Here is a 15,848-nt window from a genome sequence, read left to right on the forward strand (position 1 = left end):
TGTGGCCAACTCAGCAGGAATAATGTAGTGAATGGGAAGCCCGAGTCATACACAGAGCAGCAGGTACAGCAAGGCAGCAGGCAGATACATAGTCAATAGAGATGAGCGAGTATACTCGTTTCGAGTAATTACTCGATCGAGCATCGCGATTTTCGAGTACTTCTGTACTCAGGTGAAAAGATTCGGGGGGCGCCGGGGGGGCAGGGGGAGGCGTGGCGGAGCAGGGGGTAGCAATGGGGCACAGGGGGGAGCCCTCTCTCTCTCTCCCTCTCCCCCGCACTCCCCGCTGCAACCCCCCACTCACCCACGGTGCCCCCCAAATCTTTTCACCCGAGTACAGAAGTACTCGAAAATTGCGGCGCTCGGGCGAAAAAGGGGCGTGACCAAGTAGGCTCGCTCATCTCTAATAGTCAATGGGAAATTAGGGTCAGTCACAGAGCAGCAAGTACAGAAAAGCAGCAGGCAGAAACATACAGGAGCTTGGCTAAAGGCTCAATAATCATGCAAGGGAGGTGTGCCAGGACCAGGTTTAAAAAGCTAGACTAGTTAATGAAAACTAGGTGGAGTCTCCTCAGGAACAGAAGCTGGAGCAAGGAACCAAGACAAAGTTCAGCAGAAAATCTGTCCACCAGAGGAATAGCTCCCCAGAAAAAGTCCTTGCCTGCGACACAGGAACTCGAAGGTTCAAGTCTTGACAGTCTTGTTCCATTCCTGACGAGGTGGGGGGTAACAGATGCCCATTCACTCGTAATTGTGCTGATGCGTTATGGCAGAGATACATGATTCACTGCTGTGAATTCTTTCATTTATGTCATATTGTGCGCAATCGTACGTCCAACTCATCCATTGCTTTACTCCATCTGAATTTGATTGCTCTGCCTTGCCTCTCCTGAATCTGCTGTGAATTCTTTTATTTATGTCATATTGTGCGCAATGGTATGTCCCATTGCTTTATATAAACTGATTTGACTCTATTTGTTATCATATGTATTTTCCTCATCACCTCCCCAAATAGCTTTCTCCCTGTCTCATCTTAGTGTTGCTGGACACAGTTTGTTTATGTAAGAGGGTAATAACCCCCCCCCCACCCCACCCCATCTTGTTCATTAGCCATCTAAAGGTGGGTCAGCTGGTTGACTAGTGAAATGTAACAAGCCACTCCCAGCTGAAGTCCTGTAGCCAGAACTTTTAAGCCAGTTCTATCCTCCATGCCTCACCTGATGTGTCTAGCACTAAGTGTCTAAAAACAAGTGTCTTATGCTGTCGAATGATGCAGTTATACAGCACAGTTCGACAGAGCAGGAGACAGGTAACATCCACAACTGTCCAAAGCCTGGAGGAAAATACTTTCCTCTTTGCACTGATCTCCATCACTATCCTCTTTTCAGGCCTTAACACTTTCTTCCAACGCCCAGGCCCAACACACTCCATCCACATCAGCCCCTCCCTCCTCTCCTCACGCACGTATGGCTCCCATGCACTTTTTAACTTCCTAAGACGCCTCCAACCCCCAAATACTGCAAAGAAACACCTCAACCACCCACACAAATCCCCTAACCATGTGCTCACCCTTGCTACCCTGCTACTCCTAGCTGCAGGGGACATATCCCCCAACCCAGGCCCACCCGTACTGCTCTCTACCAAAACGCCCCCTCTGCCCCATTCAAATGCACCCTATGGAACTCTCAATCTGCATGTAACAAACTCCCAATTATCCATGACCTCTTCACCAGTAAACACTTGAACCTTCTCGCCCTCACGGAAACCTGGATACAGCAGTCCGATTCTACCTCCCCCGCTGCATTGTCCTATGATCTCCTGCAGTTCTCCCACACCCCCAGATCGGATGACAGACGCGGCATAGGAGTAGGCATCATCTTCTCGCCAAATTGTACCTTCCAGGTCATTCCCTCAGCTCCCTCGCTTACCTTCCACTCCTTCGAAGTCCACACCCTGCGACTCTTCCGTCCACTGTCCCTGCGAGTCGCAGTTGTTTACCGCCCCCCAGGTCCCACCCGCCTGTTCCTAGACCACTTCGCTGCCTGGCTCCCCCTCTTCCTATCCTATGAAATCCCAACCCTCACCCTTTGTGATTTCAACATCCCTACTAACGACCCCAGTTCCTCATCTGCCTCCCGGCTGTTAACACTTACCTCCTCCCTTGGCTTATCACTAATCTCTGACTCCCCCACTCATAGAGATGGTAACACTCTCAATTTAGTTTTCCTCCGTCTCTGCTCTGCTTCTCACTTTACTAACTCCCCCCTTCCACTCTCAGATCACAACCTTCTCTCTTTCTTCATTAGGCACCCTAGCATCTCCCCTGACCCTCCTATCTATCACACCACTAGGAACCTCCAGTCCGTCCGCACTAAACAGTTTGCCGAAACTATTCAGTCCTCCCTATCCCCTATCTCTCTCCTCCCCTGCCCTAACCTGGCAGCCGAATACTACCACACCACCCTCAGCCGTGCCCTGGATGAAGCGGCACCGCCCGTTACTCGAGCCGTCAAACGCAGACTCACGTCCCAAACACGCTTCATCTGTCGGTGCTCTAGGTGCGCCGAGCGGTTGTGGAGAAAGTCAAAGCTGTCAGCAGACTTCCTTCACTTCAAATTCATGCTTAAAACTTATAACCTAGCCCTTCACCATGCCAAACAAGTTTATTTCACCACCCTTGTCTCCTCACTATTAGAGATGAGCGAGCACCAAAATGCTCGGGTGCTCGTTACTCGAGACGAACTTTTCGCGATGCTCGAGGGTTCGTTTCGAGTAATGAACCCCATTGAAGTCAATGGGCGACCCGAGCATTTTTGTATATCGCCGATGCTCGCTAAGGTTTTCATTTGTGAAAATCTGGGCAATTCAAGAAAGTGATGGGAACGACACAGAAACGCATAGGGCAGGCGAGGGGCTACATGTTGGGCTGCATCTCAAGTTCCCAGGTCCCACTATTAAGCCACAATAGCGGCAAGAGTGCCCCCCCCCTCCCAACAACTTTTACTTCTGAAAAGCCCTCATTAGCAATGCATACCTTAGCTAAGCACCACACTACCTCCAACAAAGCACAATCACTGCCTGCATGACACTCCGCTGCCACTTCTCCTGGGTTACATGCTGCCCAACCCCCCCCCCCACGACCCAGTGTCCACAGCGCACACCAAACTGTCCCTGCCCAGCCTTCAGCTGCCCTCATGCCACGCCACCCTCATGTCTATTTATAAGTGCGTCTGCCATGAGGAGGAACCGCAGGCACACACTGCAGAGGGTTGGCATGGCTAGGCAGCGACCCTCTTTAAAAGGGGCGGGGCGATAGCCCACAATGCTGTACAGAAGCACTGAGAAATCCAATCCTGTGCCACCTCCATCAGGAGCTGCACACGTGGGCATAGCAATAGGGAACCTATGTGCCACACACTATTCATTCTGTCAAGGTGTCTGCATGCCCCAGTCAGACCGCGGTTTTTTATAAATAGTCACAGGCAGGTACTACTCCGCAATGGGAATTCCGTGTGCACCCACAGCATGGGTGGCTCCCTGGAACCCACCGGCTGTACATTAATGTATCCCATTGCAGTGCCCATCACAGCTGAGGTAACGTCCGATTAAATGCAGGTGGGCTTCGGCCCACACTGCATGCCCCAGTCAGACTGGGGTTCTTTAGAAGTGGACACATGCAGTTACAACTCCCTGTGGACCCACAGGATGGGTGGGTGGCAGGAAGCCACCGGCGGTACATAAATATATCCCATTGTAGTGCCCAACACAGCTGAGGTAATGTCGTGCTTAATGCAGGTGGGCTTCGGCCCACAGTGCATGCCCCAGTCAGACTGGGGTTCTTTAGAAGTGGACACATGCAGTTACAACTCCCTGTGGACCCACAGCATGGATGGGTGCCAGGAAGCCACCGGCGGTACATAAATATATCCCATTGCAGTGCCCAACACAGCTGAGGTAATGTCGTGCTTAATGCAGGTGGGCTTCGGCCCACACTGCATGCCCCAGTCAGACTGGGGTTCTTTAAAAGTGGACACATGCAGTTACAACTCCCTGTGGACCCACGGCATGGGTGGCTCCCTGGAACCCACCGGCGGTACATAAATATATCCCATTGCAGTGCCCAACACAGCTGATGTAACGTCAGCTGTAATGCAGGTGGGCTAAAAATTCATTTGATTACACTGTAGGCGAGGGCCCACAAAAATTGGTGTACCAACATTACTAATGTACCTCAGAAAAATTGCCCATGCCCAACCAAGAGGGCAGGAGAAATCCATTAATCGCTTTGGTTAATGTGGCTTAATTGGTAACTAGGCCTGGAGGCAGCCCAGTTAAAATAAAAATTGGTTCAGGTGAAAGTTTCAACGCTTTAATGAGCATTGAAACGTATAAAAATTGTTTACAAAAATTATATGACTTGGCCTTGTGGGCCTAAGAAAAATTGCCCGTTCGGCGTGATTATGTGAGGTTTCAGGAGGAGGATCAGGAGGAGGAGGAGGAATATTATACACAGATTGATGAAGCTAAAAGGTCCCCGTTTTGGATGGTGATAGAGAACGATGCTTCCATCCGTGGGTGCAGCCTACGTATTGCTTAGGTATCGCTGCTGTCCGCTGGTGGAGAAGAGAAGTCTGGGGAAATCCAGGCTTTGTTCATCTTGATGAGTGTAAGCCTGTCGGCACTGTCGGTTGACAGGCGGGTACGCTTATCCGTGATGATTCCCCCAGCCGCACTAAAGACCCTCTCTGACAAGACGCTAGCCGCAGGACAAGCAAGCACCTCCAGGGCATACAGCGCGAGTTCAGGCCACGTGTCCAGCTTTGACACCCAGTAGTTGTAGGGGGCAGAGGCGTCACGGAGGACGGTCGTGCGATCGGCTACGTACTCCCTTACCATCCTTTTACAGTGCTCCCGCCGACTCAGCCTTGACTGGGGAGCGGTGACACAGTCTTGCTGGGGAGCCATAAAGCTGTCCAGGACCTTAGAGAGTGTTCCCCTGCTGTGCTGTACATGCTGCCTGATCTCCGCGCCTCCCCTGCTACCTGGCCCTCGGAACTGCGCCTTCGGCCACTAGCGCTGTCGGATGGGAATTTTACCATCAGTTTGTCCGCCAGGGTCCTGTGGTATAGCATCACTCTCGAACCCCTTTCCTCTTCGGGTATGAGAGTGGAAAGGTTTTCCTTATACCGTGGGTCAAGCAGTGTGTACACCCAGTAATCCGTAGTGGCCAGAATGCGTGTAACGCGAGGGTCACGAGAAAGGCATCCTAACAGGAAGTCAGCCATGTGTGCCAGGGTACCTGTACGCAACATATGGCTGTCCTCACTAGGAAGATCACTTTCAGGATCCTCCTCCTCCTCCTACTCAGGCCATACATGCTGAAAGGATGACAGGCAAGCAGCATGTGTACCCTCAGCAGTGGGCCAAGCTGTCTCTTCCCCCTCCTCCTCATGCTCCTCCTCCTCCTCCTCACCGCGCTGAGATATAGACATGAGGGTGCTCTGACTATCCAGCGACATACTGTCTTCCCCGGCTCTGTTTCCGAGCGCAAAGCGTCTGCCTTCATGCTTTGCAGGGAACTTCTCAAGAGGCATAGCAGAGGAATGGTGACGCTAATGATTGCAGCATCGCCGCTCACCACCTGGGTAGACTCCTCAAACTTTCCAAGGACCTGGCAGATGTCTGCCAACAAGGCCCACTCTTCTGAAAAGAATTGAGGAGGCTGACTCCCACTGCGCCGCCCATATTGGAGTTGGTATTCCACTATAGCTCTACGCTGCTCATAGAGCCTGGCCAACATGTGGAGCATAGAGTTCCACCATGTGGGCACGTCGCACAGCAGTCGGTGCACTGGCAGATTAAACCGATGTTGCAGGGTGCCCAGGGTGGCAGCGTCCGTGTGGGACTTGCGGAAATGTGCGCAGAGCCGGCGCACCTTTCCGAGCAGGTCTGTCAAGCGTGGGTAGCTTTTCAGAAAGCGCTGAACCACCAAATTAAAGACGTGGGCCAGGCATGGCCGCCGCCGCCATCATACTTTTGAAAGACTCCGTTTCCACAACCCTATACGGCAGCATCTCCAGGCTGATAAATTTGGCTATGTGCACGTTTAACGCTTGAGCGTGCGGGTGCGTGGCGGCGTACTTGCGCTTGCGCTCAAACACTTGCGCTAGCGACAGCTGGACGGTGCGCTGACAGACATTGGTGGATGGGGCCGAGGACAGCGGAGGTGAGGGTGTGGGTGCAGGCCAGGAGACGGTAGTGCCTGTGCCCTGAGAGGGAGGTTGGATCTCAGTGGCAGGTTGGGGCACAGGGGGAGAGGCAGCGGTGCAAACCGGAGGCGGTGAACGGCCTTCGTCCCACCTTGTGGGGTGCTTGGCCAGCATATGTCTGCGTATGCTGGTGGTGGTTAGGCTGGTGGTGGGGGCTCCCCGGCTGATCTTGGCGCAACAAAGGTGGCACACCACTGTTCGTCGGTCGTCTGCACTCTCAGTGAAAAACTGCCAGACCTTTGAGCACCTCGGCCTCTGCAGGGTGGCATGGCGCGAGGGGGCGCTTTGGGAAACAGTTGGTGGATTATTCGGTCTGGCCCTGCCTCTACCCCTGGACACCGCACTGCCTCTTGCAACCTGCCCTGCTGCTGCCCTTGCCTCCCCCTCTGAAGTCCTGTCCTCAGTAGGCGTAGCAAACCAGGTGGGGTCAGTCACCTCATTGTCCTGCTGCTCTTCCTCCGAATCCTCTGTGCGCTCCTCCCTCGGACTTACTGCCCTTACTACTACCTCACTGATAGACAACTGTGTCTCATCGTCATCGTCCTCCTCACCCACTGAAAGCTCTTGAGACAGTAGCCGGAAGTCCCCAGCCTCATCCCCCGGACCCCGGGAACTTTCCAATGGTTGGGCATCAGTCACGATAAACTCCTCTGGTGGGAGAGGAACCAATCTGAGCAGGGGCCCGAGAACAGTTCCTGGGAGTCTGCCCGCTCCTCAGAATGTGTCATTGTAATGGAGTGAGGAGGCTGGGAGGAAGGAGGAGCAGCAGCCAGAGGATTCTGAGTTGCAGCAGTGGACGGAGCAGAACTGTGGGTGGACGATAGATTGCTGGATGCACTTTCTGCCATCCACGACAGGACCTGCTCACACTGCTCATTTTCTAATAAAGGTCTACCGCGTGGACCCATTAATTGTGCGATGAATGTGGGGATGCCAGAAACGTGCCTCTCTCCTAATCCCGCAGCAGTCGGCTGTGATACACCTGGATCAGGAGCTCGGCCTGTGCCCACACCCTGACTTGGGCCTCCGCGTCCTCGGCCGCGTCCACGTCCTCTAGGCCTACCCCTACCCCTCAGCATGCTGTATTACTAGTAATGCAGAAACAGAACGCTGTAATTAAATGTGCCGCTTATTGGCCTGTGGTTGGAGGCTGACTTCGCTTACGGAACGCCAGGAAATAATTTTGCGCAAGCCTGCTGTAACACTTAGCTGGCTGCGTATGAATTTGGAGGACTACTACACCCAGCAGAGACCCAGAACACTGAGGACACTCACAGGCAGCCCAAATAGATTTTTTTCCCCAAATGCTTTTGCAAAGGCCCACTGCCTATATTCAATCAATATATCTCTTCTCTCTCTGCGTCACCACTTCTGTCCCTGGAGTATGTCAAAGAACTGCAGAGTGTTGCACTGTGGACTGCAATACAGCGGTGATTTAACAGCCCAGACAGAGCCAGGAAATAATTTTGCGCAAGCCTGCTGTAACACTTAGCTGGCTGCGTATGAATTTGGAGAACTACTACACCCAGCAGAGACCCAGAACACTGAGGACACTCACAGGCAGCCCAAATAGATTTTTTTTCCCCAAATGTTTTTGCAAAGGCCCACTGCCTATATTCAATCAATATATCTCTTCTCTCTCTGCGTCACCACTTCTTTCCCTGGAGTATGTCAAAGAACTGCAGAGTGTTGCACTGTGGACTGCAATACAGCGGTGATTTAACAGCCCAGACAGAGCCAGGAAATAATTTTGCGCAAGCCTGCTGTAACACTTAGCTGGCTGCGTATGAATTTGGAGAACTACTACACCCAGCAAAGACCCAGAACACTGAGGACACTCACAGGCAGCCCAAATAGATTTTTTTCCCCAAATGCTTTTGCAAAGGCCCACTGCCTATAGTCAATCAATATGTTTTCTGTCCCAGCCTAAGCGCTTCTGGCCCTGGAGTATGTCAAAGAACTGCAGAGTGTTGCACTGTGGACTGCAATACAGCGGTGATTTAACAGCCCAGACAGAGCCAGGAAATAATTTTGCACAAGCCTGCTGTAACACTTAGCTGGCTGCGTATGAATTTGGAGAACTACTACACCCAGCACAGACCCAGAACACTGAGGACAGTCACAGGCAGCCCAAATAGATTTTTTTCCCCAAATGTTTTTGCAAAGGCCCACTGCCTATATTCAATCAATATGTCTTCTGTCCCTGCCTAAGCGCTTCTGGCCCTGGAGTATTACTGCAGGGCGCAATGCTCTGCACGACCGATATACCAAAAAAGAAAAATGTGCAACACTGCAAAAAGCAGCCTCCACAGTACTGCACACAGTTAGATGTGGCCCTAAGAAGGACCGTTGGGGTTCTTGAAGCCTAAAATACTCCTAACACTCTCCCTATAGCAGCTCCACCAAGATAGCACTTTCCCTAAAGTATGTCAGAATGCATCTGTGGCGAGCCGCGGGAGGGGCCGATTTTTATACTCGGGTGACACCTGATCTCGCCAGCCACTCACTGCAGGGGAGTGGTATAGGGCTTGAACGTTGCAGGGGGAAGTTGTAATGCCTTCCCTGTCTTTCTATTGGCCAGAAAAGCGCGCTAACGTCTCAGAGATGAAAGTGAAAGTAACACGAACATCGCGTGGTACTCGTCACGAGTAACGAGCATCTCGAACACGCTAATACTCGAACGAGTATCAAGCTCGGACGAGTACGTTCGCTCATCTCTACTCACTATCCCACAACCCCAAACAACTCTTTGAGACCTTTCACTCCCTCCTCAGCCCCAAAGAACAGGCCCCCGCGACAGACCTGACTGCTGGAGAACTAGCTGCCTAGTTCAAAGAAAAAATCGACAACATTCGTAAAGAAATCTCTGGTAACTGCATGGTTAGCCCCAACCTAGTTTCATCAGCACTGCATCCAGCACCTACTCACTATCTACGTTAGAACTGACAGAGGAAGAAGTCTCCAGGCTCCTTTTTGCTGCCCGCCCCACCACTTGCGCTAGCGACCCTCTCCCCTCTCACCTCCTCCGGTCCGTTTCCCCAGCTCTCATTACTCACCTTACCACAATCTGCAACCTCTCTCTAACCTCTGGCACTTCCCCCTCCTCATTTAAACACTCCATCATATCCCCTCTGCTTAAAAAACCAACCCTGGACCCAACTGATGCTGCCAACTACCGACCCGTCTCAAACCTCCCCTTCATCTTCAAATTACTGGGAAGCCTGGTCTACTTCCGCCTTACACGCTTTCTGTCTGACAACTCACTCCTCGACCCCCTCCAGTCTGGTTTCTGCTCTCTACACTCGACCGAAACTGCCCTTACAAAAGTAACAAATGACCTGATGACTACTAAGTCGAGAGATGACTACCCCCTACTAATCCTCCTTGACCTGTCTGCTGCATTTGACACTGTCGACCATGACCTCCTTCTCACTTTGCTCCGCTCTATTGGTCTAAAGGACACTGCTCTCTCATGGTTCTCTTCCTACCTCTCTGACCGCTCTTTTAGTGTTTCCTTTGCTGGTTCTATCTCCGCTCCACTTCCTCTTGCTGTTGGGGTACCCCAGGGCTCAGTCCTTGGTCCCCTTCTCTTCTGTATCTATACTCCCCCAATTGGACAAGCCATCCGCAAATTTGGCCTCCAATACCATCTCTACGCTGACAACATCCAACTATACACCTCCTCTCATGAGATCTCTGGACCATTCCTCCAAAATATCACCGACTGTCTGTCCGCTGTCTTTAACACTATGTCCTCTGTTTTTCTCAAACTAAACGTCTCTAAAACTGACCTTCTTGTCTTTCCACCTTCTAACCGACCTCCCCTCAACATCTCCATTCCAGTGTCTGGCACCATTATAACCCCCAGACGGCATGCCCGATGCCTTGGGGTCACACTGGACTCTGACCTTTCCTTTACCCCCCATATCAAATCTCTGGCCCAAACATGCCACATGCACCTCAGAAATATTGCTAAAATACGTCTGTTCCTAACCACGGACACGCTAAAGACACTCGTGGTCGCGGCAGCGGCTGAACTCCGGCTGCACGGACAAGGTGAGTATATATATATTTTTTTATTTTTACACATTTTCGGATGCTTTTCAGGGAAGGGCTTATATTTTTAAGCCCTTCCCGAAAATTCATCCCGCGCTCGCTTGCAGCCCATTGTTTTCAATGGAGCCGGCTGTATTGCCGCCTCCATTGAATTCAAAGGGCGAACATCATACTTCTCTGCCACAGCTGTTACAGCTGTGGAAGAGGAGAATGATTTCTGTAGTACATGTTCTCAATGGGGTCGGCGCTGCTGCCACCGGCCCCATTGAGCGCATATAATAGAACAGAAGGAATCGCAGATCGCAGATAGGCGCGATCTGCGATTTCTTGTATCCTATAATTTATCGGACAAGCGCATAAAAATCGCCCATGTGTCCGATACCATTGCAAAGCAATGGTTCTAAAAGATCGCAGATCGCATGCGCATGCGCAAATCGCGGGAAAAATCGCCCGTGTGACCGAGGCCTTAATGAGTGAGATCAGTCTATTGATACAGGAAAAATGAGTCTTTCCCCAATTTAGGAATAACATTTACGTGATCTCACAATGCTTGTGGGGGGAAAGACCACCCCAGGAGACTGCATTAAATGCTTTTAGTAAGTGGTTTAAAAACCCGCTCCCCAAACACTTCATAGAATCTGAGGGTGAAACCAACAGGTCTGGCTTTTCCCAGTCTCTAAGGTTTTCCAGTCCTGTTTAAGTTCATCTGTGTAAAAGTCACAATCAACTGCTGGTATCTCATTCATGGGAATAGATCGAGAGAAATTAAGTTCTAGAAATTTGACAGTGTCATTTTCTTGGTGACTCTTGGGGGCATTAGTCGGCGAGGGTATACTGTATAATTTTTAATAATAGGGATGGAACTCTTCTAAGATTCCCTGAGGAGAGGATACTTTACCACCTACAGAGGAGTTAATGGAGAAGATATGGGATGAGATGAGAGAGGGTAAGGGGCCTTTGCCAGTAATTTCCACATCTATTCTGATATTCGTAATGTTTCGCCCACATCTTATCCCTAAAGCATAATATTTTCTGTTTAAGAATTGATAAGATTTCATCTCTGATGCCCGATTTTTCTGCCATAATGATGTCTGAGGGAAGTGATTTATTGGCTTCATCTTTAGGGCGCCCACCCACTGGCGTTTGCGATTTTCGTGCGTGAAGAACGCAGCGTTTTCGCGGCGTTTTTCCCGCGTTTTCCGCTGCGTTTTTTGCTGCGTTTTCGCGGCTTTTCCATTAATTTCCATTGACTTTCATGGGTGCATTAGGAGAAAAATAAGGACACATATGCAACTGACAGTTCCTATGTTAAAAAACGCAACGCAAAAAAAAACGCCAGTGGACAGGAGTACATTCAATTCTAATTGCTCTTGAGAAAAAACGCAAAACGCAAAGAAAAAAAAATCGCCAGTGGGTGGGCTCCCTTAGTGTTTTGAGTTTGTATAAGTTTAGAGAGTCTAAGGGATGTAGCTTTTTTTAATCTTGTGCCAAGGGAAATAAATATCCCCCTAAGGACACACTTCAGTGCTTCCCATTGGAAAGGAGCTGAGGTAGGTCCTGATTGGTGATCATTTAAAAAGTTTGTAATTACTGTTTTTAATATCTGACAAACATAGAGCATCCTTTTGTAAATTATCATTGAGATGCCAATTGGGGCTCTTGATATTTTGTGTCCAAAACCCTGGTGTTCCATTTACAGGCGCATGGTCAAACCATAAAAAAAATGTCCATAGAACACCTGGGGTCACAGTCTAATAAGCTATATGAGATAAAAAGGTGGTCTAGTTTAATATATGAATTGTATGCAAGGGAATGGAAGCTGTAGTCTTTAATGTTGGGATGAAGAATGCACCATAGATCAATTAATTTTTAACTCACCAAAGCTTTCTTCAGTCTACGGGTTGCACATCTAGAGTCAGACCATCTGCCTGTCGAAGGATCTAAATCTGGATTAAACGTCATATTAAAATCACCCCCAAGGGTAATATGAGATCCTTCTGCAAAATCATCCAACCTCTTGAGAGCCCTGGTCCAAAAGAATCCTGTTCCTAATTAGAGAAAATAGAAATTAGCGATTGTATCCAGTGGTCTCCTGCTGGGCTGAGTGTGATAAACCCCTCACTTGTGGAGATCCCGGTGACTCCTGCCTGCCTGCTCCCACGGGGGATGTTTAGAGGAGCCTGCTAGTGGTGAGTTCTCTCTCCCTTCTCTCTGTTCTGGGGACTCTGTTGAATTGATTTCCTTCTGTACTGCATGTGGAGTGCTGTGTAAATGTGTCCTACTCTGCCATCAGCCAAGCCATGCCCCCGAGGTTGCACCCCCATGTATAAACACCTTACATCCCCTGTGTACAAAGTATGCTGAAGAGTGCAATATCGGCTGGATTTCTCAGCCCAATATCATGCTTGCCCGTCTGTTGGAAGCCTTACAAAATGCATTTTGTATGTGGTGCTTTGGATTACTGAGGATGACCTGTTAACTAACTGACTGAGAACAGTCGGCACAAAATGATTTTAGTTTTCTTCTGTGTTTTTCAGATCAGCTATGGAGCCTCCGACCCCTCATTATCTGATAGACTCCTCTATCCTCATGTTTTCCGAATGGTCCAGAATAACCACATCCACAATATGGCGATCAGCGAACTGTTGGAGCACTTTGGCTGGACCTGGGTTGGGATTTTAGTATCGGATGATGAAACTGGAGAGATTGAGCTGCAAATACTAATAAAGTACATGAGAGAGCGCGGGATCTGTGCCGCCTTCACCATAACACTTACAGGGGAAAATTATATCAGGATTTTACATGCTCTAAACAATCCACAAATCACCATCATTATAATGTGCGGGACCAACTCTGTTTATATAGTGGAATTAATAATATATTATACATTTATGTTTTTAGATAAAACCCTCATTCTTTCACCATCCTGGATCCCTGACACTTCTGAACAGTACTATTACTCAGTATATAATGGTACTCTAGCAGTGCAATTTTCATCATCTTTTCCAGGTCTGGAGGATATTATAAAAATATACAGGAAACGTGATGAAAAAAGCTACAATGAGAAATACTGGTCCTTATTAGATGTTATAGGCAATATTAGTGCCATAGATTACTTCATATTCGATGATGACATCAATGAAGAGGACACGTACGCTCAAATGTATACTGCACAACATCTGAAACAACTCCTCTTATTTGGGGTCGCCCCAAGACTGTATTCTGCAGTAGAAGTTCTGGCAAAAGCCCTACATGAAATGTTCTTATTTATAAAGGATGAATATGAAGAAAACTCAATAACTGGATTTATACACTACAGACGGAAGTTACAGCGCTACATACAAATGATGAAGTCCTCACCGGATCCAATGAGACCTTCATATTACTTTAATGAGCAGGGGGAAGCCGTACACCCATATAAGATAATAAACGGGTTACATATAGAAGAGGCCGTACATGAGGTTGAAGTAGGAAATTTTACTCCCTGGGCTGTCAGTGGTGAAAAGCTTTACATAAATCCGCAGGCTATAACATGGAAACACACACAGGAGGTGAGAAGAGTTATAGTATGTAGGTGATTAAGTAAATCTTGTCCGCCCTTTAACATCATTATATAGTTTACATTCTCTCATCATACATGTGTGTTTTGTCTTTGACATCCCAGTAGAGGTTCTTGTCTTTCGCTTCAGATCCCTGTATCTCGCTGCTCAGACCAATGTTCACCTGGAAGCAGGAAGAAGACAAGAGAAACAATCCATTCCTGCTGCTATGACTGCAGCCCGTGTTCAGAAGGGGAGATATCCAATATAACAGGTATATGGTAGTACGAATAGTAGGACTGAGTTATCAGTGGTGATGAGGACAATGGTGTACTAAATGCTCTACATATGAAAAACTCATAGAATGGTAGAGCTGGAAGGGACCTCCTGGGTCATCTGCTCAGTGCAGGATGGAAAATCTTCTTTTGTCCTTCATCTAAGGATAGGATATATGTGTACATAATTCTTGCTTTGTCAATAGAGTAGCAAAGTAAGGCATTGTGTTAACTGAGACAGGAGTGTGTGATCACATCCAACCATCAGATAAGGCAAAAATGGGGTGGCCTGGACATCGCCTCTATATGCCTTGACTTGTGGGCCTAAAATGCTTCACAGATGGTGATAGTTGAAGCAGTCAGAGTGGTGTAGAAAGAAGAAACACCATCCCGATGCAGGGACATCAGATGCGTGCATGCATGGAATAAAGGCCAGGGAGCCGAGTGGGCCTCCAGAGCAAATAACAGTGGAAGTGGAAAGAAAGAAAAGATTCCTGTGCTCAGGGTAACCTCAGGAGGGAACACCTTGTCAAAAGGTCATACATGGGTATGGTCAAATGCAGTACCTTCCGAGATGAGGTGAAGAGACTTGTCGGTAATGACTTGAAAAAGTGGAGTTTTATTGAACGCGACAAAGTAGTGCAATACATTTCGGAGCTCTCACGGCTCCTTTCTTAAGCACAATATAACTAAATGTGAATATATAATAACAGGTATGAAGAATGGTGAACACATAGAAATCAGGAATACACACGATAATACAAGGTAAAAGGGAGGGAGGAGAAAGGGAAAGAGAAGTTAAAAAAATTAAAAGTTAAAATTAGAAAGTTCATCGGGACAAGTACATTAATATAACAATTGTATGCATTAGTAAAATTAGTAAAATAACCAAGATTTCGAATAAATAAATCTTATAAATATTAAAATCATCAGTTGATCAAAATATGCATTTTATTACATGAATTTCACATGATGGATGTATATTAAATAAATATAATGTATAAAATATATATTTGTCCAAAGTGGGGTTGCGTCCAGGAGGGGGTGTCCAGTCAGACTTCCTCTTGACCCCATATGTGTTTTTGTGCTTAAAAGTCCTGGGTCCTCTTTGTCATGAAAGAACTCTTTCAGTCTTGGTCTCCTGAAATATTCCTCATGTCACTAGAGAGTTCTTTTTTGTCAAGCGTTTTAGTGGGACAGAATGAAAGTCCCCTGGAGAGGTCCCCTGAGCTCCACATTACTTGGCTTGTGAGATGACACATTGATAACACGGGTGATTTTACCTGTCTTCATGTCCCAACAACTTTTGACATGTTCAATGGAGGATTAAATTATTGCCAAGGTTTTATGAGTGAGTGGAAGATATAAGGCATAAGATATAGGACATCTATAACACAGATAAGACTGCTGGCCTGGTGAACCCCCTCCAACAGTAATTCAGGGACCATAAAACTTTCACTCCTTTATCAATGCCTAGTTAAAAATGTTTGTCTCTGTTGCAGTATTTGTTTTAAGTGCAACCAATCACATCCATGTCTGTGCCTTGTCATAAGTATGTGTGTCATAAGTGTGTTTAAATATTCATGTGTCTTCCTATCTATTCCATTCAGCCTGAAAAAGAACCCGAGAGGTTCGCAAGCTCGCTATAACATCATGTATTTTTGTTAGCTATTAAAAGGTATCATATCTACAAGATTATATGGTTTCTC

The 15,848-nt window shown here is 48.1% G+C and overlaps 1 protein-coding gene across 1 annotated transcript in view; it reads left to right on the top strand.

The window, feature by feature from the left end:
- Positions 1–15,848, top strand: part of LOC136573593 (vomeronasal type-2 receptor 26-like) — a 50,559-nt gene that overhangs the window by 18,896 nt on the left and 15,815 nt on the right. Inside the window, exons 3-5 of the mRNA XM_066574865.1 lie at positions 12,863–13,076; positions 13,335–13,876; positions 13,985–14,138. Of these exons, the coding sequence (XP_066430962.1) occupies positions 12,863–13,076; positions 13,335–13,876; positions 13,985–14,138 (910 nt within the window). The remainder of the gene's footprint in view (positions 1–12,862; positions 13,077–13,334; positions 13,877–13,984; positions 14,139–15,848) is intronic.

The sequence above is a fragment of the Eleutherodactylus coqui genome, chromosome 7 (assembly GCF_035609145.1).
Source record: "Eleutherodactylus coqui strain aEleCoq1 chromosome 7, aEleCoq1.hap1, whole genome shotgun sequence".
NCBI classification, from domain to species: Eukaryota; Metazoa; Chordata; class Amphibia; order Anura; family Eleutherodactylidae; genus Eleutherodactylus; species Eleutherodactylus coqui.